We start from the raw sequence: 27940 nt of genomic DNA, 5'->3' as shown, positions 1-27940 counted from the left end.
CTCGCTTGGAGGTTGCAGTTATGGCGGACGCATTCCAAGGTGAGGCAGCTGAGGTTATAAACCATGTCGCTGCGTCAGGTCAGGGAATGTTGCTGGTTCTTCCTTCTGGCAGGTCTCTGCAACCTCAGATGCCCTGCCTCTCCGTCTTCGCTGGGATCGTCACGCTGTCTGTTTGGGTTATTCCGCAGTCTGTTCCTCACGCTGTCTGTTTGGGTTATTCCGCTGTCTGTTTGGATCTCTTCCCCTCGATCCCTGCAAGGATGGTGAGACCTCGACAGCGCATGCTTAACCATCGAGGCACCTCCAGGGGAGGAACCTCTCGCACTCCCGTTGCTGATACTTCCGCCCACTGTTGTCATTGCCATAGCATTCGCTCCACTGGAGCTAATCCCCTTCATTCAAGTCAATTCATGGACGTTGGTGCTTCGAGCTCGGCTTCCTTGCCCGCCTTCGGCTCTGCTATTTTTAACTTTAGCAGTTCCATGAACAACCCCCAAATCAGTGCGCACGTTTCGATTCTGTTCATTGAAACTTCCCAGGAAGACAATGACTCTCTGGACGAACGTGGGCAAGGGAAAGCTGACAGCACGGTGCAAGAAACAAAGGATCCTGATACTGGCTCGGAGAAAGAAATAAAGGATCCTGCCACAGACCTGGAGAATGTCACGAAAAGCATGCTGGATCAGAGGGCGAGGACCAGCGAAGCAGAAGATATCCATATGGACACTGCCCCCACTGCTGCGGAGAGGGAGGCATACGGTTGGTGCCGAGTAGAGGAGATGCAACTGGAAGAATAGCAATGCCCGAGCTCAAGGTCTACGTGGCTCTTCTGTCTGGTCTTTTGGTCTCTAATGCTGTCTGTATTAGCTTAGTTTTGGCATCTGTGCTTTTTGTTTGTGTCCTAGAAACTTTGTTGATGGGCTGGATAATGTCAGTCTCCCCTGCGTGGGATAATTTAGATTTCTGTTTGGCGCCCCTGCGTGGGCTAGCTCTTTTGATTGGCCTCAGCTGCTCCAGGATGATATTCCCGGTGCCTGGTTCTCTCTGTTTTGATCCGATGTAAATTTTGTCTTCTGTACATAATATATTAGCATAGTTTTACCGAGAAAAAAAAAATATAGTCGTTACTTAATAATATTTGTTTTTAATATGTTAATAAATTAATATCATAATTTAAATATTATTATTCAAATACAGTCGTTACTTGAAATTATGGTCTCTACATTGCTCTCTATTTAAGGCCTTGCCATGGTCTACATCTTCATCTGGTCCTGATGATGAACCACACTCGTTGGTTCGAAACATGCCAGCTAAAAATTTCTCTTATGTGATTTCTACCAAAAGACTTTTCTTAAAATGTGGGATGTTAGCACCAAGACTATGTGAAACTTAGTTGAGCGTAGGCACTGCTTGGGATATTCTAATCCTCACAAATGGTCCCCACCCTCAACCCTTCCCCATTACATTTTATGTCACTTGTATAAAAATTAAACCTAGGCGGGGAAAGTATAACTATATACTACAACATGTATAAAACATAAAATTAACTCTACATATATATACAGTTTGACATTGAATATTTAACACATTTAATTATATTAAGCATATAAGTTTAAGTTGACAACCTCCCTTGACTAATTGGCCAACTTAAACTAACATGCTTAATATCTTCTTCTTCTTCTTTTACCTACCTCATATCACCAATAAGGTTTGGGGTTGAGTTGGAAGGAATGCCTCGTGTCACCAATGAGGTTTAGGATTGAGTTGAGAGTTAGAAGCACGCTAGACAAGTTAACTGAATTTATAATGAGCTACTAATATACGTAATATAACTAAATGTGTTATATATATAAATATAATTTAAGATTGAGTTGGAAAAATGTCTCTCTACTCATATGCCTATGCCTAACCTAACTAGGCACAAACACGCTAGACAAATTAACTAAATTTAAAATGATAAGTTTTTTTTTTTTTTCAGAAAGAAAAAGAACTAAATTTAAAATGATAAGTTATTAATATGCTTAATATAATTAAATGTGTTGAATATTATATATTATATAAAACTAATATGGTGTGATATTCTCTTCACTTAAATTTAATTTTCTTACAAATAATATGTTGGGTTTTAATTAGCATATATAAAATCTTTGTGAACTATTTTTAATAGCAAAGCTTTAAATGTTTGATATGAAACCATATGCTTGCTATCCATGTTATATGCGTGACCAGAACAATTGATTCAACATCTTAGATTGATCTAACATCTTACTCAATCTAGAAGAGGCCAAATTTCTTAGGAAACCATAGACCAATTAATAAACCCATTTCCATTTACCTTGTAAATGTTCTAGTGAAAGGTTTAATAAAGTGAACAATATCTGCGCAGGCAAGTGCAAAGGTGGAAGAACTGATTCTCGAAAGGTAAAGGAACATCCTAGTTAGTTGGACCACTCGGCTCAAGGGATGGTTGCAAAATGTTAAAAGTATATATATATATATATATATATAGTATAAAAACGGTGGAAAATCTTAATTTTTAACAAGCCGACTCTAAATTATTTAATAATTTTATTTATTTTTATTTAAAACTAAAATAAATTTATCTTATTTTTTCGAAGAACAAATAAATTAGTAAATTTTAAATTGTTTTATAATTTTAATAAATATTATTTTTTAATATATTTAGAAGATTTTTTTTTTTAACAAATAAATTTTTAAACCATATTTTTTTGGCTAAATTATTAAACTATAATTTTTTGAACTTAGAGATTATCTACTACATAAAAAAATTTATTAAACTGTAAATTTTTGGGTCTAGAGATTCTCTACAATACATTATGTAAAGATATTGTAGTGAAGTGTTAAATTAATAAGATTAAAAAAATGTTGTAGTGGAGTATTAGATGAGTGAGAGGTTAGATTTAAAATTAAATTTAAAAAATAAAAATAAAAATTAATGCCAATTTTATTATGGAGATGTAATAAAGTTTTATATAAGATGTTGTAATGAAACACTATATTAAAAAATAATAATAAAAAAAAAACATAAAGTTGATTCAATTAAAAAAATTATAAAAATAAAAAGTAATAGAAATAATAATAAAACAAATGAGCCTACTCAACTCAATTATATATATATATATATATATATTTTTAATAAAAAATCATAACATTATATTAAAAGGAATTTAAATAATTACCCAAATAAGTGGAATAAGATTCCAATGTTTTAATTTAATTATTAATAATTATTAGGTGGATGGAAGAGATTTAGTCTCCAAGGAATATTCTAAAATATTTTTAATAGTAGTTACATATTACAAATTGAGATTTATATCTAAAGTTGTTATACCATTTGAGTATTTTTAATTAAATTGATTAATTAGAAAACATGTCATATGAACATAAACATGAGTTGTGGTTTTTTGGGCATGTGGTATTAATAAGTCATAGTATTGTAACAAAGCCTATTTATAGGTTAAGAATTTCCAAAATAAGTGGAAGTGAATGTGCTTATTAAAAATCTCCTTACATGTTTCTTAAAATGTATATATGCATAATTATATTAATGTGGTTGATATAACCGAAGGCTTTATAAATATAACAAAAAAAACTATTACAACATGAAGAATGTCTTACTAATGCACAAATTTACATGATTAACCATGTATAAAAAGATTATGGGTCAACTTTAATTTGAGAAAAAAAAAAAAAAAGAATTACACATTTTATTGTAAAATGAACCATTTTGCTAAATAAAATTTGCCTATATATTAATTTCCTCATCTAATTAGAATATGAACATATTAGAATTGGAATAATCGCAAATGCCTAAGAAATTGGTGGACAGGGAGCCACGTGGCACAGATATAATTTTCTAGATTTTGCCCTTTAACACACTTATCTCTTTCTTCTATCCACTTGCTGATTTTATTTTCTAGCATGCTTCCAAATAACTTCGCAAACAAGGGGTTTATCATTATGGTCCTATAATTTGAGGGATTATTGACATCACCACTCTTGAAAAGAGGTATTGCCAGACTAGCTGTCCAATTTGTAGGGAACCCCTGTTGTATGATGTTGTTTAATTTTTTTGTAAATGTGAGGTGCAATAATCTTTAAGCCACACTTTAGATACTCTGCTTGGAGTTCAGCTAAATATTTTTCTTTTCCAACACCCAACTTCTTGATACCCATCTCTACCTCTTACATCGTGAAGGGTTCAATATCAGTGTTGACCAAGGGGGAAGGGTCAACCTTGGGATCCTACTCATAGAGTTGTCTTGCATAGTCAAACCATTTAGAAGTTGTAATACTATTTTCAGTTTGCATCTTTCTTGGTTGGAGCTCCTTCCAAAATAATTTCAGGTTATTTTTCCCAAGGAAGATTAGTTCTTCCCTCCTTGAAACCCTGAAATCAACCTTTTTCCTTCTTAATATTTTCTTGTAAGCTTTGAGCTTTTTGTTATTGTTGTTTGACTCTTTCCACATTCTCCTTGCCTTTTTGTATTCCTCGTCAAACCAAGCATTAATCAGAAAGCAATTTGTTTTAGACTTCTTAATTTTTGCTCTTTTGCACTCTGCAAGTGCGCTTTGAATTAAATGTGTTGATTCATGACTATAAAGGCCGTGAATTGGAATTTTCTCCTTCTCAAACAGCCTTTCTAATGTCATTTTGAAGGTATTCCAATTTTCTGGAGTCAAAAGAATTCTGCCCTTTGGGAGATTTTTTTGAACACGCTAAGTTTTTGACTCTGATTGCTTCTTTCTAGTCCAAGAGAAACTTAAATAAATTGGCTTGCGATATGATTTTAAGTCCCAAAGTTGATCTCCAATCAAAACTTCCTCCATTTTCTCACACAAACCATGCGAGCAAATTACATAATCTACCACAATTGCTCCATTGTAAGTATTGCAAGTGAAAATACCAAACTTTGCCTATCTAGTCAAACCATTACAAATGACTAAATCAAAGGCCCCACATAGAGTAGGCAATTGTTCACCAAAGAGATTGCAACCCTTGTCCTATGAAAATCTTTCCCACTGATGATTACTCTCTTCTGTAAGCCAAATAGGGTCGCAGTCTTCTTTACAACAAAGAATGCTAGCTTGCTCACTTGCAGTCCTAACATTGAAATCACCCATTATGAGGACTTCACCTAGCTGAGAATATGTTGCAGTATCTGTTTTTAAAGTTGCAAAGGGATCTTTGTGGTCAAGCACTCTACTTTTGTAGATTTCTGAAACTTGCGGTGCAAAATAACACGCTGCAATTCTGATGTGATTTCTATTTTCTGATATTTTAAACCAAATGAATTATTTCTTTTTTTTCTAACTGAATGAGATGACCTTCTTTTTCCCTCACTTACCATGATACCCTCGCGTTCTTTGCCATTCCCTACTGCCTTGTTCCACTCTGCCATCTTCTAGTATCCTTCAAACAAAGGTGTCTTGCACCCTTCATGCTCATGTCTTTCTATGCGGCAAATTATGTCTCTATCTTCCGCAATAGGCCCTAACCCAGGTCCTTGTTTCCATGGGTAACCTCTGCAATTCCAACAAACTAAACTTAAGGAAACCTAGGTATGAATTGATTGCTATTTATTTTGACATGCAAGACTCACAGTCGAGTCTTTGTCCTTGCTTTCCCATACTGACCTTGCTTCCTGATTTCCTGTTGAAGAATTTGCTGCATCTTCTTTATTACCATCTTGCTGCTCTGTTTTGGAAGGAGGTCCAAATCATGTTATCACAACTTTACTCTTATAAATCCATTCTCTCTTGCCTTCATCTCTTGCTGCCCTAACCTTTGACATTTCCTCCATCCTTTCCTCCTATTGTCTTACAGTTAAATATTCTTCTAGAAAAAAGTGAGAACCCCTCAAGAGATGCTTCTTGCTTAGAATGATATATTTATCACACAAGCTAGGCATGATGACTTTTATGGGCCCGACTCTCTCATCGTTAAGCTTACCCACCCTCCATGCTTGGTGTATTTGTTCTTGCCATAACAACTTGTCTTTCAAGAAGTCCCTTGCAAGGTCAAAAGAACTTTCATTTTCCCCATAGTCTTTCACCCCTTCAATAATTATGTTTGCTGCTTGATTTTGTCTTTCCTTGCTTTCTCTATCTTGCATGTTGCCAACCTGAATGTTTGTTTCTCCTTCCGTATTAGCAGAATTGCTAATAACTTGAGCCCAAGTTTTGGAAACTTTTGTGGAGTCTCCTTTCTTTTCTTCTCTTGCTTTCTCTTCATGGTTGTCTATTTGGGCAACCACTTTCTCTTTATCCTGGGATGATTTCAAATTCACCACCTCTCTACTTTCCACTACAGATTTCTTTATGTTTTGCACATCTGCCTTCATGCGTTTTCATTCCCTACTAGGAGAGCTTCATGTAGCAATGCCACTTGTTCTTTCAAAACTTTATTTCTTTCTGCTAAAGCCTTGTTTTCAGCTATTATTATATGAATTTTATGATCTCTTTCCTGCTCTTTAGCTTCTAAAACCTCCAACCTCTATTTTGCATTTAACAATTATTTCACATAAAGATCAAATGACTAGGTGAAAGGTGTGGATGTGGGACTCTAGAAGGCAAAACCATCAATGACATTTCCTCTGGGCTTGTTGTTGCCACATGTTTGTAGAGGGGACTTGTTTGAATGCTTATTGCGAAGGGCCCGAGTACTTTCCCTTTGAGACCGTTTTTTCCTTGTTTGCTCCCATTTTAGACAGGTTAGTCTTCATTTTAGAATGCCTCAATACTATTTGGCATTGACCCATACATAGTATAAATAATAGGAAAAATTAATATAATTTAGGATTTACATAGGATAAATGAATTGGCAATGGTCGTGGAAACGAAGTCTCATTTAACTGGAAGTCATGGGTTCAAATCTTGTGCTATCCCCCCGATCAGGGTGAGAAGTTGGACATGATGAAGATGTAGTCCTATCAAACTTACAAAAAAAAATTATATATTTTTTTTGTCAAGTTCTTCGAGTTCTCTAGACATTACTTCAGGATTGAGAAACCAGGACCTAGAGGCATCTAAGCTGTCAAAATCACCATGGGATCGTACTTGGCATGGCTAGATTTTTGCCCACAGAATTTTAAACGGGTCACCTTCACACCACGAAGTGACTTAAGAGTGCACCCATCAACATCTATTCTACACCTAGTAAGCATATTCTAATAAATTAAAAATCTCATGACCATCACATCACATCACATAACAATACTTCACATCACCATCTACTACACATAATAAACATATTATAATAAAATTTAAATAAAATAAATTTATTATATAAAATTTGAAATAGAATTTAGAGTTATGTAAGCATATTATAATAAATTTTAAATAAAATAAATTTATTATATAAATTTTGAAATAGAATTTAGAGTTATTAGGCCGATAGGCCTTTCCTATGAATCAACTTTTCGTCAACACTTTTACTCTGATCCGTTAGATCAGATGAAACACTTTCAACCGTTGATCTGAACCAGAAAACAAAACAATGGAAAAAGATTCTATGCAAAAAAAATCAAGAAAGCACGAAAAAGATCATAAAAATCAAAGATCGAAAGAAAAAAGCTCAGAAAAGCAAAGATTTTTGAGGATTTTTATTTTTATTTTTATTTTAAATGCAATGTATTATTAATTTATTTTTATAATTTAATTGAAATATGAATTTTAAATTTTAAATTTGAAAATTAGTTTAGATTTATTTTTAGTTGTAAGTTTATTATGTGTTAAGAGGGATTTTTTTTTGAGGTATTGATTTTTTAAGAGTGAAAAGAGATTTGATTTTTTTTGGCATTTGGTAGATGTAGAGTTAAAATGAATTTAGATTAGTTTAAATATTAACCTTTAAATAACTCACATTAGAGAAAAATACCATGGGAAAAAACCATAGATTAAAAATATAATAAGGAAAAACCATGGGTTGGAAAATTTTATATTTTATATTTTAATTTTAATTTGACTAAGTCAAAATGTTAAACATTGTAACATCTCTCTAAAATAAGTAAATTCAATTTAAGTCCATGCTAGCTCCCATCATTTTCCTGCTCAAAAGATAGGCGTTCTCAACACCTTAGCTACTTCGGCGGGCGTTGCAAGTTTATGACGAAAATCACCTTGAAGATGAGAAAATTGACCTCCTGGAAGTTTTTAATAAGAATGGTTATAGTAGGTCTCAAGGTCTTAAGGCTTTTCAAAATGCTGAAAAGGGTCCTAAGAGTAAGATTGACCCCAAGGATTGGTCTTCCGGTGTTCATCTTCCCTTTATTCAAGGGACCACGGATAAAATCGCTAGGATCTTGAGGAAGCATAAGATTCATTCTTCTTTTAGACCTCTTAACACTATATGAAGTTCTCTTCATTTTGTTAAGGACCCGATTAACCCCAAGGATTAGAAGGGTGTTTATATCATTCCCTGTTCTTGTCGAGCTCCTTATATTGGTGAGACCGGTCGATCCATTAACCAAAGGATTTGTGAACATGCTGCCGACATCAGGCATGGAAGGTCTCGCTCCTCCGCTTTGGTAGAGCATGCAGAAAAAACCAATCATCACATCTCCATTGAAGAGGCTAAGGTCATTGCGAGGATTGACCATTTTCATTATCATAAATTTAGAGAGGCCTTAGAAATTGAAAAAAAAGACTTGTTAATTTAAATAGAGATGATGGCTGGAGTATCAACAGATGCTAGATTCCTGCGCTTTCTTCCTAAACAATTATTTTTATTTATTTATAGATTAATTAATTAATTTTTTTTGTTAATCCCCATATTGCTTAGTTTATGACTCTCTTAAATTATTTTTGGTAATATGAATAGGATTAAACCTTAATATTAATATAATATTATATATAATAATATTCATTAATAAGATTATATAGGGTTATGAATCCTTTCTCACCTGAGGGGGGATGTGAAAAAGAGAGCGATGAGGGTTCTGTCGGCAGGAGGACTCAAACCAGGGCAGCCTAGGCCATCGGCCTAGGGTGCTGCAGACTAGACCTCATTTTGGATGACGAAGACTAGGAGGTACGGGTGGGTCAACAGGTTTTCTATGGAGATGGTCCATACAATGGCCATGTAGGCTGTGGGTTTGATCCAGGGTGCTCAATCTGCAAGGATCCCAAGGAATATGTTTACTGGGACAAATTTCATCCAACTGAGAGGGTACAGTGGATGATTGCAGAGGAGGTTTTGGATGGGGATTCTTCCTTCGTTTCTCCCATGAATCTCAGAGGCTTGATCCAGTACACAAACCCCACCCCTTCCCCCTCAGTGGATGATTGCAGAGGAGGTTTTGGATGGGGATTCTTCCTTCGTTTCTCCCATGAATCTCAGAGGCTTGATCCAGTACACAAACCCCACCCCTTCCCCCTTTGGTCCTTTGTTTACGTAATAGATTATACCCTAAATTATTCATTAATCGAGCATGTCCAAAGGTATGAATCAACAATCCAACTGTATATATTTGTGATGCTTACTGGTGCAAATTTTCATTTTTTCACAAACGCGTAATAGCCAATAGATTTACCTTAAATTATTCAACATCCAAAGATATCAATCAACAATCCAGCTGTATAGGTATATGTGTGATGTTTACTGGTGCAAATTTTATTTTTTCACAAAAGCAGAATCGCTGTCAGGATTTATCGGGAAGAGTTGTGGCAGTGTAGGCGACCAAGCTGATTGAACCAATATCTCTTCTAAAAAAATTCAACAATTCCAATTTAATAATTCTATCGGCCTCTCTTTGTACCCTTTGGGACAATAGCTAGTTTATTTTTAAAGTAATTAAGTTTTACTTGAGCTTGCTTACTGGAAAAAAAAGTAGTTGTTTTACTTGAGCTTGGTTACTGAAAAAAAAGAAGTTTTACTTGAGCTTAATTAATGTATATCCAAGTAATATGATCATCCATGTGTAGCCCACGTGTGCGAATAGTTCCTGATTTTATTACTGTGTATATTACATATTTTGTTGTGAGCGAATATTTTTGTGAAACTGTTTTTTTTCATCTTAATTTTTTTCTAGTGTATTTATAGGCTCCCTTGTGGTTAAATGCTATTTTTATTTGTCAACGCTGTTGTTTCTGCATCTCTTTTTTGGTTGGCTATTTGCAAAACTGTGTGGTTAAATGCTATATGCTATATATGATCTAACCCAATGAACTATATTTTCACCTAAATCTAGGCTGATCTTTTTTAAATAAAGACTTAAATGTTATATATAAAAAATAATTTTATTCACTTTATAAATAAAATTAAAACTTTTTATTTTTTAATCCCACATTTGTAAATCAATAGTTAAAAAATAAGGAAATTCAACTTCTACACGTTGTGATTTTATTAAATTTGAAAACCGAGTACAAACCGGGTACCAAGACACCATAAAACAGATTGAACTGGCCTTTGAGTTCCGGTAGGGCGCACCCGTTGTTTACTACTAAGGGAAAAAGAGGTGGTCACCCTTGGTCGGTGATGGTCGTTGGGGTTCCATACCCACTATATAGGAGCAGCTGAGAGGTGAGGACAGGACAAGACATATCGTAGAAGGAAAAAAGTTCCAATCTTCTTCTCATCTTGTACTGTCCTCCTTGCGAGTCGCTTTCATTCCACGCGAACATTTTATACATGACAGACTCAGTCCGTATTAGACCATCAATTCAATTCGTGTTTCAGGTCCCTCTGTTGATTTTGGGAGGTAAGATTCTCTGATCCCATTCTCATATTTCATATAAGTTTTATTAGTGGGACACTTGTTTTCAGGAGCTTTTCCATTTTATTTTCAGTGGGTCGTATCTGAATCTGGGATCCGGTGGACCCGTTTACAATCCTATTTTTTACTATGCATTATCCTCTGTGTTTCTGAACGCAATTTTGCCAATTGGGGTAGGTAGAGAAGACGGCTAATACGTCTATAAGGAATGCGACAGCAAGTTGTGGGGGCATCAAACTGTTTTGGGTGTCTGTGAGTGTGCAGATTTGGGTAAATGTGGAAGATTAAAGCGTTGTTGCAGTATAGCTTTTTGGGCTTCCTGCATTGATAATCTAGCGACCCAGTTTTTATTTTGTCTGGAATCTATAGTTCAATTTGATTTCTTGGTCACCTGGATCATTGATATGGAAGAAGCCAATGGTAAGCAAGCATTCTGGTTCTTGCCTTTTTATTTAGCTGAAAGTTAATTTATTCCGACATAATTTTTCGTTTCTGGTTTTCGAGCTTGTTTATGTGATGGGCATGTGTGCACACACCCATCAGTGCCTTATTAGACGAGATATACGTACAAACCCAAACACATATAATATGCAAATACCCATTCTTTAAACTGAAAACAGTGTGTTTCAATACAAGAAATGAGGAAATAGGAGGACCTTGTTATGACAATTTATCACATGTTTTCTGATGCAGTTGTAGAATCCAAGGATGGGACCATTTCTGCAGCATCGGCATATACAGGTCATCATGAAGGTCAGATTTTGCTAGGTTATGCTTGATAACAATATTTTATGCTACTTTTCAATGGATTTGTTCTATTTGGGATCATGAAGATCGGTGCAGAAATCTGCATATAATTTGCAGAGTGATGTTCTTTTACGGATTTTTAGACAAACTTTTGTTTTTCAAAGATGAATTCTGCGATTTGAAATCTAATCCACAATAGAAAAAGCCACGAGGCATGGATGGGGAAAATTATTTAGCAGCTTTTCAAGTGGACAAATTTTTTAGCAGCTCTTCAAATGAGTCTCGTATCTGCTTCCTGAATTTCCTGTTTTTCGTTGTTGTTGCTCAGCTGTTCAAGACAGAGATATGAAATTCTTGACCAAGGCTGTTGAAGAAGCACACAATGCAGTTAATTGTGGCCATGGTGGGCCTTTTGGTGCGATCGTGGTTCGTAATGATGAGGTTATTGCGAGTTGTCACAACATGGTTCTCAAGAACATGGATCCCACTGCACATGCAGAGGTTACAGCTATAAGGGAGGTTAGTCATACAATTAGTTCTTTCTGTGAAGTTCATGTTCCCTCACCAAGGATTGTCGGCATGTCTAGCTATTTTTATTTCAATTAGTTTTTGTCTTTATCAACTAGATTTTTTATTGCAGCCGTCATAGAGCCAACACTTTTCCTTGCTGCTGCCAAGGTCATATTATATCAGTGCTTTTTATTTTTTATTTTTCCCTTATTCAACTACCCTTGGCTGTATCAATTAGCTTTTGGAATGCATATGATGATGGCAATTGAATATATCATCATATGCATCCAGGACTTCATTTACTTGCCAAATATTATAAACAAGAAGATTGTGGCAATTGAAGATATCATTATATGAACCGAGAACTTGTTGGAATATGTGACACACTTTTTCTACCGATGTTAGTAAATTTCCATTGTCACTGTTTTTCTTTATTCTTGTGTTTGTAACATATAGTTGTCAGAGGCCTTGGTTTTTGGGACCAGGAAAAAATTATAAATTATTACTTGAGATTAGATTCTTTTCAAGAAAAGTGTTGACAATATACTTGATTGTTTTTGCTGAATTTTTGCTGTGCATCTTAGCTTTCTAGGTTCCACAATTGTATTCTGATGGAAGGAAGATGAGTGGGAAGTCAGTAAGTTACTTCTTAATCTGGATTTATTTTTCTCTTAGGGTTTGATTGATTTCAGATGGGTGCTATGCTTAGGTTTCAAAGTTTTCGGCAAGGTAGAAATCCAACTCACAAAAGAAAATCTAAATATGAAAATAAGAAACAAGGAAATACCCAAACGAAAGCAGGAAAAGGAGTCAACAGACACCCAGGCCAAGAAGACATTGTAGTCTGGATGGGGCCAACAAAGAGGGATGACCTCTCAGCATGCTCCAAGGCATTGTCGAGTTGGTTGTGTTGTATTTGGAATACGGTTTCGCCAAACAATACAATGTATATATACAAATAACAATTAATCTACCAAACAACAAAAGAAGAATATTGCCAAATGGTAGATAAAGATGGTCCTCAATGTGAGGTGCTTTCTGTTGAAAGATGTAACTAGTTTCGGTCTTCAAAATTGTACCATTATTTATTTTATGTAAAAAGAAAAAGAATAGGAAGAAAAGGAATTATTATTTTATAAGCATGGGTTTCATGCTCAATTCTAATCTAAATAAGAAAATAAGAAACAAGGAAATGCCCAAATGAAAGGAGGAAAAGGAGTCAACAAACACCTAGGCCAAGAAGACATTGTAGTCTGGATCAATGTTTTAAAACTCTCACTCCGACACCGACTCGACCGAGGGTCGACTCCGACTCCAACTTGGTATTGACTCGGCCGGCTCGATTTCAATGACTCCGTCGTTGTAAAAAATACATTAAATATTTTTTTATTTATTAAAAAACATAATTTTAAAGATTTTCATTCATGTTTCCAAACACACATCATTAGAATATAGATAGAAGACAACATATGATCAAAGTAGGCTCATGAATATATCCATTATATCAAAATGGCACCCAGTGCATTGTCCAATACATACATGATCATGATATAGAGATCAAAACAAAAACACATAACCAAGGAGGCTAGAAATGGCCTCTACAACAAAAGTAAACTGTGACCAGTGGTCCAGTACTACTGGCTACTGCCGGAGGAGCCGAGATCACGTGGATCAATCTCTGGATCATCATCAGAGTCAGACAGGGGGCCCCATGGCTCCTCCTCATCATCATCTCCAACTGCAACTGTAGAAGTGGTAGCACTAGCAGGCTGTGCAGCAGCTGCAAGCTGAGATAGACGAGATATGCACTTCTGTCGTGGCTCCACAGAAGAAGCGCCTGCAATTGGAGGACTTGGGGCTGGCCCTGAGGCTGGTACAAGTGGATCAGGATTTGCATTCAACTGAACATTATGTTCGAGTGTTGCCTCCACCTGTAAATCCAAATCAAGATCCTCATCAGAATCAAACTCTGCTGGATGACTCTCCACTACCCAATCTGATGTTGGATCAATGTCGTCCAACACAATGGGATCTGAATCAGGGCTTTTGTTCAGCAATTGGTTGCGTCTGAGCCGGAGGTTGTATTGGACATAGACTAGATCATTTAACCATTTTTGATCCAAACGGTTTCTCTTCTTTGTGTGAATCCTCTCAAAGAGAGACCAATTGCGCTCACACCTATTAGCACCGCAAGTTTGAATCAAAATACGAATTGCAAACCTCTGCAATTCAGGACAATGGCTACCAAAAGCCTCCCACCATTGCGCTGCAAAAAACATAGGAGTGTAATGAGTTAGCTCAACAAAATTACAAATTATATCCAACTTTCAAATTATAAACGATTTAACGAAATAAGTATTAAGAATTTGAAAATTGAAATCTTTGTTTACCTGGCTCATCTACTTCCCTTGCAATCTTTGCTAGTTTCTTCCTAAAGGTCCCTAAGGCACTGCTGAAGGTTGTGGCCTGTTGGTGTATCTCCAGCTGATCACAATCCAATGGGATCATGCGATCAATGCAGTTAATCAATCCATCTCTAACCTCCCCTTTCAAAGCTCCTGTCGCCTTAGCTTTATAATGATACCACGGGTTCAAAAAATACCCAGCTGCATGTATAGGGCGATGGAGTTGATTGTTCCATCTTTCATCAATGATTGCCCAAATGGGCCCATACTTAGCCACTTTATCCTTGTATGCCCTCTTTATTTGCTCCTTTGCTTGATCCATAGCCTCATAAATGAAGCCCATAGCCAATCTTTCCCCATCCACCAACCACAACACCTTAACCAGTGGCTCAGCAAGCTTCACAATCTCTGTTGCCTTTCTCCAAAATATTTCTTCATTAACTTTCTTTTTCAATTCTTTGCCTTCCAGTTTGTGAGACCATTGGCTTTGATTCCATTCTTCACTGGAAAAAATCTTTTGCAAGTTTCTATGTTGTGAAAGCATAGATTGCAATGTCAAAAAATGAGTAGCAAATCTAGTGATGGCAGGCCTAATAATATCCCTGCCCCCTGTGTGTTTCCTCATCAGGCTCAAAATCCATGAATGATTGTAGATAAATTTTGTTATGCTTTTGGCATGATCTACAGTGTTTTTGACCCAATCTAATTTGCTAATATCCTCAAGCATGAGGTCTATGCAATGTGCAGCACATGGGGTCCAAAAGATGGTTTGTGCTTTTCCTCTAACAGTTTACCAACAAGAACATAGTTAGAGGCATTATTTGTGATGATTTGAACAACATTAGCCACCCCCACCTCCTCAACAACCTCATCCAATAGCTGAAACAACAATTGTCCATCTTTTACCTTATCAGATGCATCAACTGATTTTAGAAACATGGTTCCCTGTGGGTAGAAGATAAGAAAGTTTATGATGGTACGGTTTCTTTGATCAGTCCATCCATCTGACATGATGGTACATCCTGTTCTTGCCCATGAGTCCTTGAAATCTTTCAAATACTCATTAATGGAGGCAATTTCTTTTTGCAAACGATATCCCCTTAGCTCATGCATAGTAGGGCCTTTGAAGCCTTTTCCAGCAGCATGTATGGCATCAAACATAGGCTCATAATATGGTGAACGGGAAGCATTGAAGGGGATATCAGCATCATACCACCATCTAGCTATGTAATCACAAGCAATCTCCCTCAATTCTTTCTTCCAATGGTCATCTAAAGTGGGCTGCAAATGACTTCTACTACGTTGAGGACCATGTGCATCTGATGGAGAGGAGGGAGTGAAATAACATTTGATATTCATATCAGCCTTTTTCATTTTATCCTTTCCCTTTTCTTGAATAGACTCAAAAGAAGGAGGAACATATCGGAAGGGGTTGGATGCATCAGTACAAGGGATAGAGGAAGAACCCTCAAAATCAAAATGGGGGTTGGTAGCCAACATTTTTTGTATATTCCTTTTCCTCCCAATTTCAGCCTCTAACTCTTTTTGCCTAGCCTTATCTTCTTTAAACTTCTCAAAGCTGGCTAACAAATCCTTCCTAATCTCCCCAACTTCTGGTGAGGTACATGGAGTAATTTGGCCTCTAATCCCCGCCAAGTGTTGTTTTAGCCTATTAATGCTCCCAGGACCTTCTTTAATTTTCCTATGGCAAAATTTGCAATGCATTTGACTATCAAGCCAAGCAACATCTTTCACTCTAGGTGCCATTTTTTGACTTGGAAATGAAAGCAAACAATCTGAAAATGAAAACATTAAAAAAAACATTGATTCAACGTTCATTTCTTTCACACAAAAACACTCTTTAGGATTTCTAGATTTGCACATAAAATTTAATAAGCAAAAACAGATTTTTAAAGAAAAATACCTCCAGGCACAAACTGCCTCCTCAAGCTTGCTCCAAGAAACCAACTCCTCAATGCTGCTCCAAATGGTTGCCCAAGAAGCTCCTCAATCCAGCTACAATGCTTGCCCAAGACTGCTCACTGCTACTCCAAAAACAAACTCAACAACTCCTCACAAACCCTCACTCAAATGCATGAGTTGGCTGTGAGAGAATGAGAAGGGTTGAGTGGGTTAAATAGGGTTTAGGAGAGGGGAATGGACCCCAAAGACCAAATAGGCAAAATTAAAATCGGTTTGGAGTCCCCAAAAAAAGTTTGTTTGTTTGTTTGTTTTTTTTTTGTTTTTTCTTAAAATCGCTGATTTGGGTTTCATATGGCCTGTTGTCACTAACTCGGCCGAGTTAGAGCGGGCTTGGTCGAGCCAGCAGGGTTAATACCGAGCCATCCGAGTTGTTAGACAACTCGGCCGGCTCGGTATTAACCTGGCTGGCCTAACAACTCGGCCGGCTCGGTATTAACCTAAGTCACATGACACGAGGACACGAGACACGGAGGACACGTAAATACGAGTATTCAATACGAAACGCAATGACCTGGAAACAGGACACGGGGGACACGTTTTATATATATTTAATAAATATATATATATCTATATATATATATATATATATAAATATATATATATAAATATATATATATATATATATATATATATATATATATATATATATACCGAAATATAGTTTTTTATCCATATTAAATTGCAGGTTGCAGCTTATCTAATCAAATTAAAATATAATTACTTCTCAAAGTTCATAGTTCACTTTAAAAAAATAAATAGAATCAAAATTTACTATTTAGAAATTAGAATGTGATATGCTTGGTCTTGATTCTTGAATATTCAATGTTCATTGTTCATGTACAACTTACAAACACATAAGAAAATAACTAAAGTCTAATCCTATTGATTTCCTTTGCCCCTCTTGCGAGAAAATGCCACAGCTTTCCCTTTCCCTCTAGATGTAGATGCTGGTGCTGGTGGAGTTGGCAGTGGAGTTTGCTATGCTCTAGAAGCTGAAGAACTAGAAGTAGGAGCTATAGGAGGTAGACCACGTCTTCCACTGGTGGCAGGGGTAGCCCGGGCAGGTGGTGTCACCTGGAAACATTACAATCTCCCAATCCTGAAATCCTGAAAAACTGATAAGTCTGCTACATTTTGAATGAAATCTAAAATTCTACTTTCTCCATATGAAATCCAATGAGGCCGGAACCACTCTCAAACATCCTGAGTCATTTCATGGTAATGTTAAAAATTTAAGTAAAAGGATGAAAATGAAGATTAAGGAGAATGTCACTTTTACTTTAAGAATTTAACATTACCATGAATAGCATATCAATACTAGGGCCTAGACTTCATTAAGCTGCCCCAAAATTATTTGTTTCTTTCAAAAAAATTGCAGCTTATGCAGGCAACATTTTCTACCAATGAAATACGTGTTTTCCAAATTTAGGACACGACGAAAACCGGCGAATACGTATTCCATTTTACAGGACACGATAAAAACCATATTCGACACGTATTAGGGCTGTTTTCGTCTCCAATACGTAAAATACGGGACACGGGACCCTGGAGGACGTGTCCTGTGACTTAGGTATTAACCCGGCTGGCCTAACAACTCGGCCGGCTCGGTATTAACCCGGTTGGCCTAACAACTCGGTCGGCTCGGTATTAATTCGACCGGCCAAACCAAATCCTTGACCGAGTCACATTTTTTAGGCCTGGCTCGGACCAACTCGGCCGAGTCGGTTTCGAGCCGGCCGTTTTTGTCTGGATGGGGCCAACAAAAAGGGATGACCTCTCAACATGCTCCAAGGCATTGCCGAGTTGGTTGTGTTGTATTTGGAATACGGTTTCGCCAAACAATACAATGTATATTTACAAATAACAATTAATCTACCAAACAACAAAAGAAGAATATTGCCAAATGGTAGATAAAGATGGTCCTCAATGTGAGGTGCTTTCTGTTGAAAGATGTAACTAGTTTCGGTCTTCATAATTGTACCATTATTTATTTTATGTAAAAAGAAAAAGAATAGGAAGAAAAAGAATTACTATTTTATAAGCATGGTTTCATGCTCAGTTCAAATTATTTTTCTAGGTCAAGCATGTTCTTCATGCTTCTAGGTTTTCTTGAGTCAAAGAGTCAAATTCCTATTTGGATCTGTTGCAAAGAAAAAGGAAAAATAATTTTGAATTATGTATTTTGGGAAAAATTCCCTCTAGCAGTCAAGTCGGCGTTCCCTGTCATGTAGGCTCTGCCCCAAGGGACATGACTGTTCTCACCCCTATGGAAAAGTGTAAATAGAAGAAATTTGGAGCTCATTGATATCTCATTTTATCTGATTCTATAACAAGAGAATTTTCTACACTAATTCACAACCAATTATCTTGGTTGGCTTGGAGCCTATATCTTGTGTTCTTCTTGTTTCTATGATCTTCATGTTTATTGTATGATAATCGTTTGATGAAAAGAAACAGACTAAAAGATTAATACGAAGCCAACTAATTCACAACCAATTATCATGAAAAGAGAAATCTAATATTAAGATGAAAACCTCCCAATTTCTCCACACTTTCCCTATGATTGTGGTGCTAGTAATATTCACTTGCATGGGGATTAGGAAGAACCAAAAGAAATCCAAATGGGAACCAAGATATGAGCAAACAAGTGAGGACAAGTCCTTGGTGTGAGGGAGTTGATGGAGATAGTAGTTCTAGATAGTGTAGAGTTCTAGGGTAATTTTCAGTAGGGTTTCAACAAAAACTCTTTTCCCAATACACAATTAATTCAATCCAAGGGATGTCTTCTTCAATGAACAATACCAACTTATTCAATGAGGCAGTAGACTAAACAAAGCAAACTAGCATCTAATAATTTGATTTCTCCAATCAACAAATTGTCCACAGATCCATACAACAAAGTTACAACATAATTTACGTTTAATGCTTTAGCGAGAGATTCTTGTCCTTCCTAACAGCTAAGCCCTATATGTGTCTCTATCTACTTAAATAAAATACCTGAGTTTGACTCTGGTCCACACTGATTTTCATTTTCCAATCTCAGTGTAGTCCAACGACCACGCAAAAATTTGTCTTCTTGTTACAGAAGCCGTATATGTTATAGAGCTCATGTTTGCTACAAGAATCATGAATCTATTGCTATAGGCTTGACTAGCTATGGAATAATTTGCTTCAAGACCCTAGGCTCATCTGAATTATTGCAGGAGCTTCTTGTCTCAAGTGGGTTTAGGCGTTCGATTGTCATAGAGTGTGGCTATGTCCACAAAAGCCTTAACACCTCTGAGTTTGACCTTCGTTGGGAATTTAAACCCTCACCTTGCCTGAGGACACTCGTATGGATCTCTGATCACTATAATTCGTACCACTTCAAACCACTGTAACTTATATCACCTTAGACACTGTAATTCACTTAACCTCAGGCTTTTGAAATTGGTATGACCTCAAGAATTCGTCCAACTTAGGGCTTGCGACCTGCTTCGTAAAGGTTTGCCCAAACTTTAAATTCCGAGAAGGACTTCGACCTACTTCAAAAGACTTCGCTGCTTTATAATGGAAATAAACCCTATGCCTTTATAGGATGAACAAGAAAATATAAAATGGAGTCAACTAGGGTGGAATCTTTCACCACCGAAAATTGACAGAAGAGAAGGGGTCTTAAACCCTCAGAGCTACAACTCAATAAGACAGATGATTTGATCCACAAATGATGATGATGATTTGATATCAACTCGCTATTTATAGATTTCTTCACATGCTTCAAGATGTGAGGGGTTGCGGGTACAACCACTAGTTTTGGGTTTTTTTGCCCCAAATTGGGAAAAATTGGGTTTCTACCCCTTTGTCAAGACTGTAGCCTACGGGGTCGGATAGGTTATTTCGTCCCTCATGAACCTTTAATTTGAAGAGGACATTACAGTCCCCCCTACCCTTAATTGCTTTCCCTCAAGCAAATTGCAGATTTAGATGTTGTAAAATTCATTCTCCTTCCCATGTGGCGTCCTCTTCTGTTAGATCCTTCCATCTAATAAGATATTATGGAATTACTCGCTCTCTTAGCTTATTTTCTTGTACAACCGTGATTGTATCTGGAATCAATTCTAGTCGCCCCTTTTCGTCTATGAGCTCTTGCTAGAATGCACCCATGAACCTGTTGTCCCGATCGCTGACTACATTTTTATGTAGTCCATGGAGTCCGAAGACTTCTTTGAAGAAGAGTTTTATTAGTTGTTTGGCCGAATAATCAACCGAGATCGCAAAGCAGTGCCCAAATTTCGTCAATCTGTGCACTACGGTATAGATACAATCTTTGTTTTGGAATTGGTAGAGGTTGGAGAAGACCGACAGGATGTGTATGCTCGACCTTATTTTGTTGCCATGTCATGCATTCCTTGACATATTTCATCACATCTTCCTTGAGACCTTTCCATGAAAACCGTTCCCTAATATGTCAGTAGGTTTTGAAGAACCCTTGGTGTCCAGTTGATGGAATGTCATGCATAACCTTCAAAATCTTCTCCTTGAGTGTGGATTCAGGAACCAAGTATATCCTGTCTTTATAGTAAATAATATCATCGGCTATTTTTTTTGCTTGCAGCCTGTCTTGAAGGAAATGCGCATTTCTGGTTGGGAGCTGCGCTGACTGCCCAAGAGATTTGCGCAATTTCTGGGTAGAGCAGCTGATTGCTACCCAGATTTGCCCAAATTCTGGGTTGAGCAACTTTGTTGGGGAAATTTGTGCAAATCCTGCTGGGAGTGTTGGCAGGCAAGATTGCGCAATCTTGGAGCCTAGCAGGCTGCCAGAGAGGATTGCACTTTTTATGGAGGGAAGGCTGGTTGCCCTCCAGAAATGTGCAATTTTCAAGGGGAAGCTGCTCAACCTGCAGCTGGACCAAGTTCGGGTCAACAACTTGTGAGGGGAATGGATCAAGCTGTGATCGACAAACTGCCTTTGTGCAGGAAAGACACTGAAGCTTGTGAAGGTTGGAAGGGAGGCTCCAAAACGAAGCTAAGGCATTTTGGAGGGTGGTTGTAGCCGCTACAATAGGATCTTTTTGTACAAAGTGTCAGATTGTGAATAGACAAGGTCTAGGTATTGGGCACGAGCAATCACCTGCTCTTTTGTTACAACACCTCCTTTAGCAACATCTTCTGTAATATCCAGAAGTAAAGATTTAGTAAACCATTCAGCTAATATTTGGTCTGGAATATAAACTTTGACTAAACAACGTCTATGCCTCCATTCATGTATATGATCTGAAATGTAGGTAGATGTAGATTGTTTTAATGAAGTCAAAAGTTCGGTACTAGTGTCATATCAAATGGGTAACTAAAAATGCGTTAAAAACGTTGTTGCTAAGGAATTGAAATTGTGGAAAGAGGCACGTGGTAACTCAATGTACCATTTTGTTGCTGAACCTGTTAAAGTTTGTTGGAAAAGGCGTAATCTGATAGAATCATCAATCAATGAATTCGAAGCACACCATAGATGATATGTCATGACGTGATTTGATGGATCCTCTCCTAATTTACCTTCAAATTTCGGTATATCACTTGGCAGTTTAGTAGGAATGGCCAACCAAAATGGATAATAATAAATGGGATCATTTGTAAGCCGGGACAAATCTGGTAAATCTAGGGTTGCTATAAAAGGTAATTGTCGGTTAATGTCTTGTTGTGGATACTGATAACCTTGAGGATTAAGTCCAACCCTTGGAGGAGGATATTCAGGATAACCTGGAATGGCTTGAGCGGTGGTATTCCAAGGTAACCAGGGTAAGACATACCAAGTTGCGGTTGAGATGGGATTTGAAAAGTATGACTAGGGTATGGTTGACTTTGAAAAGGTTGATTATGATACGTTTGACCCTGTACCATTTGACCCAAGTAGAATTTCCCCTGCAAAGGTTGACTTTGTAAAGATTGACCTTGATATGATGTTTGAATCACTCCTATACTAGATTATGTGATAGGAATCTGTGTTGTAGACTGGAAATTAGGACTAGTTTGATAAGCAGATGCCTGAGGGATAGTCTGTGTAGGTTGTTGAACCGGTATTTGATGCATAACTTGGATGGTCATTTGTGGCATAGATTGGACAGGTGTTTGAGGTGTACTTGGAACCGGTTGTTGAACAATTGTTTGCATAGTAGGCTGAACAGATGTTTGAGAACTACTCTAGACAGGCTGCTAAACAGACACTTGTGGAGTTCCTTGAATAGGTTGTGGAATGGGTATTTGAGGAATTCCTTGGATAGGGTGTTGGACAAGTGTTTGCAGAATTCCCTAGACAGGCTGTTGGACAGGTGCTTGTGGAATTTCTTAGACAAGTTGATGAACGGGTATTTGTGGAATACCTTGAACAAGTATTTATGGAATAGGTTGTCCAATAGGCTGAATAGGTTGATAAACATGCACTTGCAAAGCGGCTTGAACAGGTTGTTGAACATAAGAGGGGTTCCAAATAGTATTCATTCCTAGATAAGGAGCACCAATCAAGGGTTGAGATACAACAGGTTGACTTGGACTGACCTGAGGTACCTGACCAAAATTTGTATAATTTCCAGCAAGAGGTTTTCCTGTAATCGTAGGATATGTTCCGACAATGGGTTGTCCTCCAGGTGGAGGATAAGATGGTTGCCCCCCAGGTGGATAATAAATGCCAGTTGGGGTTACTTGAGGATTACCTGTGTTACCAGATATCATATTAATGTATTGGTCTGATGCCAAAGGTATTTTAGACATAGAGGTCATGCTCTGAGCAATAGAGGTAGATAAACCAGATGGCCAAGTAGAAACTTGAGGAGAAGGAGAGGCTCCCGAAAAAGTCCCAGAAAGTGACTGGTACCCAGTGGAAACTGAAGGCCCACCATATAGTAAAGACTCTGGAGAGCTTGTATACATAAAAGTTTCAGTAGGTTGGCCCACTGGAGGAATTTCTGACATGTTTTGTCTAGGTGAAAAATAGAAAGGAGTTCGTAAACGAGGAATACCTTGACCTAAATAGTTCAAGGGGGTAAAATACCAAGGATCTGGTTGAAAAGGATCAAAAGGAACTCTTGGAAAAGCTAGTGGATCACCAACAGTAAAAGGGGTATGCGGTGATTCTTCCTCCTCTTCTTCAGTAATATCTTCAATACTTATAAAACCAGGAGGCAAACCAATTATAATTATAGTTCTTCTTCGAGGTGAAGTCGGTGTAGGAGTAGGGGCTATAGCAGCTGAAGGTGATTCGGGCTCAGAAATGTCAGATTCAGGTTCTTCAACGTTTGGTTCAGTTAATTATGTGTCTGAAATTTCTCTGGTATTGGATTCTTCTTGAATAATCTCAGTAACTTCAGGTCCAGATTGAACCACGCCTAATTCTCTTTCATGTGGTTGAATCACTTCAGTTTCTACTGTTTCCGATTCTACAATTCCAGATGTCTCAGGTTGATCTGATATTCCAGATCTTGTTGATTTCGACCTTTCTACTTTAATCTTCTCCAATTGACGAGGTGTATATTTAGGGGGTAGACCTTGCATTCTACGCGAATGTCTTGGTAAATCGACCACGATGAATTTTATTAAAGGTGTATTCCAATTTTATTCAATCAAATAAATAACAAAATTAAAAAAATGGGTAACTAGGTATCAAGGATTACTAAGCCACTGTGAACTACAATATACAACCTTGGTAAACCAAGGATTTATGTACGGGCAGGCAATCTCCCCGAATGTTGTGTTCGGTGTATCACAGATGACAAAGTGGCTGACTCAGTTACTTATGGATGGTATGCAACCTAGAAGGGGGCCTCCAAAATATACTCAAGGTACGTGGAGGTGCAATCTGTGTTAGCGTTGTCTAATGCGAGCCTGTACGATAGGAAGCATCCCCATATACTTTTCATACTTGGAATGCTGTCCAATATACCCGAAGGCACGTGGAGAACATTCCTATATACTTATGTACGTGGAATACCGACTACCCGCAAAATGTGGCTCACACAAGAAACGACAATTGCTATTTTATAGACGTCGAAACACATCTTTTAACCTAGAACCACTATGTTTGGTTGATTACAAATTTGATTGATTTTATAGTGCCTGTTTGATTAAAGTCAATTTAATAGATCTGGTGTAAACGATATCCGTTTTCTCTTCCAAACCTAATGCAACAAATATGCAGAAATGAATCTTTTGCTTCAATGAATTTCTAACTATGGTAAAGAGAGAGTCTTTTTGATGTTCAAACATAATGCAAAACTTCTAATTTCACCATATTCATTTCCAAAAAATGCAAAATTTCACTTTCAAATTGACCCAAATACAAAAATTTAACTTTTGAATTTCAATTCACCCAAAAACTCAAAGATCATAAAAAATTTCTCTTAATGTACAACACCCAAAAATTCTTTCAAAATGCAAAATGTAAATCAACAAAACCTTAAGATGAATCTTTCAAATGAATGCTATGACTATGATACTATCTAAAGTATAATTCTGAGATACTTCACCATTGAAAGAATAATAGCTTTTCATTTCAAATTCCACGAAAGAAGCACTTTTATGAGCGAAAAATACTTAAAGTTGAAAAACACTATTTTTCATTAACTAAATGATTCTTCACAAATAGGTGAAACAAACACTAAATCTGATCGTTTGAAAGAAGAAAGACAGGGAAACACAAACTCAACAATTTCTAATCCTTTGATAAATCAACAAATCATCAGATGAAGCCTCTAACCCTAATTTGTAAAGATAAGAATTTCTCAAGAAGACAATTCACAACACCTAATCGAATTAAAATAGACTTTCCAAGAATGTAAATAAATCCAACAAAGCAGAGTAATCAAAAGTTCCTAGACTCGGCAAATGAAAAACCTGTTTTTTCAAAAATTTCAAAGATTTGTGCAGGAAACCAGTTGAATTCAGTGCACAACCGTACTGTTGTTGTTGAAGGCTAAGTGCGCAAATTTGCTCACCATGACTAAAGGGAAAGTGCAACAAATATGCAGAAATGAATCTTTTGCTTTAATGAATTTCTAACTACGGTAAAGAGAGAGTCTTTTCGATGTTCAAACATAATGGCAAACTTCTAATTTCACCATATTCATTTCCAATAAATGTAAAATTTTCACTTTCAGATTGACCCAAATACAAAAATGTAACTTTTGAATTTCAATTCACCCAAAAACTCAAAGATCATAAAAAATTTCTCTTAACATACAACACCCAAAAATTCTTTCAAAATGCAAAAAGTAAACCAACAAAACCTTAAGATGAATCTTTCAAATGAATGCTATGACTATGATACTATCTAAAGTATAATTCTGAGATACTTCACCACTGAAAGAATAATAGCTTTTCATTTCAAATTCAACTAAAGAAGCACTTTTTAGAGCGAAAAATACTTAAAGTTGAAAAACACTATTTTTCATTAACTAAATGATTCTTCACAAATAGGTAAAACAAATACTAAATCTGATCGTTTGAAAGAAGAAAGACAGGAAAACACAAACTCAACAATTTCTAATCCTTTGATAAATCAACAGATCATCAGATGAAGCCTCTTACCCTAATTTGTAAAGATAAGAATTTCTCAAGAAGACAATTCACAACACCCAATCGAGTTAAAATAAACTTTCCAAGAATGTAAATAAATCCAACAAAGCAGAGTAATAAAAAATTCCTAGACTCTGCAAATGAAAAACATGATTTTTCAAAAATTTCAAAGATTTGTGCAGGAAACCAATTGAATTCAGTGCGCAGCCTTACTGTTGTTGAAGGCTAAGTGCACAAATTTGCTCACCAATTTGTTATGGTGGACAAATCGCTCTTGTTTGCGGAAAAGAGCGATCTCCTTAGACTCTAAAGAGATCTAGTAACAAACAAAACAAGTGACTGCTACCTTTCCTTAATTCATAACTGAAGCATAAAGTATGAGATATGCAAGAGCCTCTTACCTTTCTACAAAATGCCTGTGGAAGTCCTTCCGATGCTTTCAAAAGCCTTTCCTCGTTGCTTCAAAGGAAGATTTGCATAAACAGAAACAAACAAGGCATAAAAGCATAATGTAGATAAAGATGAAACACAAAGCAAATGAAAGTTGCAATATAGCACATATCATAGGATTAAACCAATATTCAGTTATAAATCATGCAAAAGATCAAGGAACTTTGCAAAAAGCATTAAAACAAGTGCAATTAGGAAAGAAACAGTTGCTTGTATTAATCTTTGAACAAGAAGCAATACAACCTTGCCTTGATGATGTAAGCCTCCTCCCAATGGTCTCCAATCCTCCCTTTAGGTGACAAGCTTTCCAGCCCTATTCCAACAACATAAGTTTACATTTAGAAGTCCTCCCTAGCCCTCTGGTCTGTGTTGAATTTATAGGCCAAGAGGAGGAGGTTTGAGATCCTCTTCTCAAGGGATGAGATCCTCAAAAGGAGGGATTAGGGTTCCACAAAGGGAGGAAGTTTGCTCCATGAACAAAGGGATGAGGCCCAAGTATGTAGAAGCTCAAGGCTTTCAGTTGGGAAATATTCCTCCAACAAGGCTTCTAGAAATCACTTTTTATTTTTACTTATATTAAGAGATTTGCGCAGTTCATAGTGGAAGACAAAGCGTAGATTTACGTAGTCCACAATGGTAAAAACTGCGGTTGCACAGATTCTGGCTAGGAAACTGCGCAAGTGCTTAAAAGTAGGTTTTTGAGCAATGTAATCCAAGATTCTTGTTGTCTTTGGGATTGTTTTGCTTCTAACATTGCAGGGGAATGCTTGGAACACTTCATCGGATAGCGAGAGATTCAGATTGGCGGTCATTTGCCTAATGGTGACAAAATGAATTGTAACAATGCCTCTCAAGATTACTTCACTGCCATTAGGGGCTTTAAATTCCATCTTCAATGCTTGGTAGTCCACAGTGTGCTTTCCCAACGAATACAACCATTGAACCCATAATACCATATTGATATCTGCAAGATCTATTACATAGAAATCACTAGTGAAAGTATAATTACTGAGTGTAACTCTCAAACCTGTATTCACTCGTGTACAATCTGAGCTATACCCATCTGCAACTATCACATTAAGGACTTCGAACTCTTCTGTGGGAAGTCCTTGGTTTGCCACTAATGTTGCATCAATGAAGTTGTGTGTAGCTCCCCCATCAATCAATGCTGTGATGCATTGTAATTTGACGACTCCCCTGATACTGAAGGTGTAGTATCTAGGGGTTCCTGATAGAGTAGCAATCTTAACCTGTGGTTGGGTCTTCTTTTCCTCGTTGGGCTTTTCCACTTTTTTAGCTTTCTCTTGTGGTGGTTCTTCCTTAAGAGTGCTAGGCTCGACATTAGGAGGGAGTTCTTTATCATTTGAGGTGGGTTCTTCTCTTTTGTCCTCATCGTCAAAGACCACTTCGATGTAATGAACCTTCCCCTTCCTTAACCAATGATGTCTTGGTTCTCGTGGTTCCTTGCAATTGAAGCATAGCTTCTTCCGCCTTAGTTCGGTTTAGGTTTCCTCATCCAACCTATCTCTTTTGGGCCAATCTCTTTGAAAGGGTTTCTTCTCCTTATCT

General features: G+C 36.9%; 1 protein-coding gene across 4 annotated transcripts in view; it reads left to right on the top strand.

Annotated features, from left to right (window-relative positions):
* The first annotated feature begins 10699 nt into the window (after positions 1-10699).
* LOC149251374 (Cytidine/deoxycytidylate deaminase family protein) overlaps positions 10700-27940 on the top strand; it is a 99734-nt gene continuing 82493 nt past the window's right edge. For 2 of the 4 annotated variants that reach the window (XM_089459393.1, XM_089459391.1), the window contains exons 1-4: positions 10700-10721; positions 10914-11156; positions 11430-11489; positions 11812-12002. In XM_089459393.1, coding sequence (XP_089315519.1) covers positions 11141-11156; positions 11430-11489; positions 11812-12002 — 267 coding nt within the window. In that variant the 5' untranslated portion in view covers positions 10700-10721; positions 10914-11140. Of the gene's footprint in view, positions 10722-10913; positions 11157-11398; positions 11490-11811; positions 12003-27940 lie in introns of those variants that run through there. The other 2 variants (XM_089459392.1, XM_089459390.1) reach the window with 2 other exon arrangements.

The sequence above is a fragment of the Pinus tabuliformis genome, chromosome 7, assembly GCF_031772625.1.
Source record: "Pinus tabuliformis cultivar Carrire ecotype Pingquan chromosome 7, CPIR1, whole genome shotgun sequence".
Lineage (NCBI taxonomy): Eukaryota > Viridiplantae > Streptophyta > Pinopsida > Pinales > Pinaceae > Pinus > Pinus tabuliformis.
This window is presented reverse-complemented; position numbering and strand designations above follow the sequence as displayed.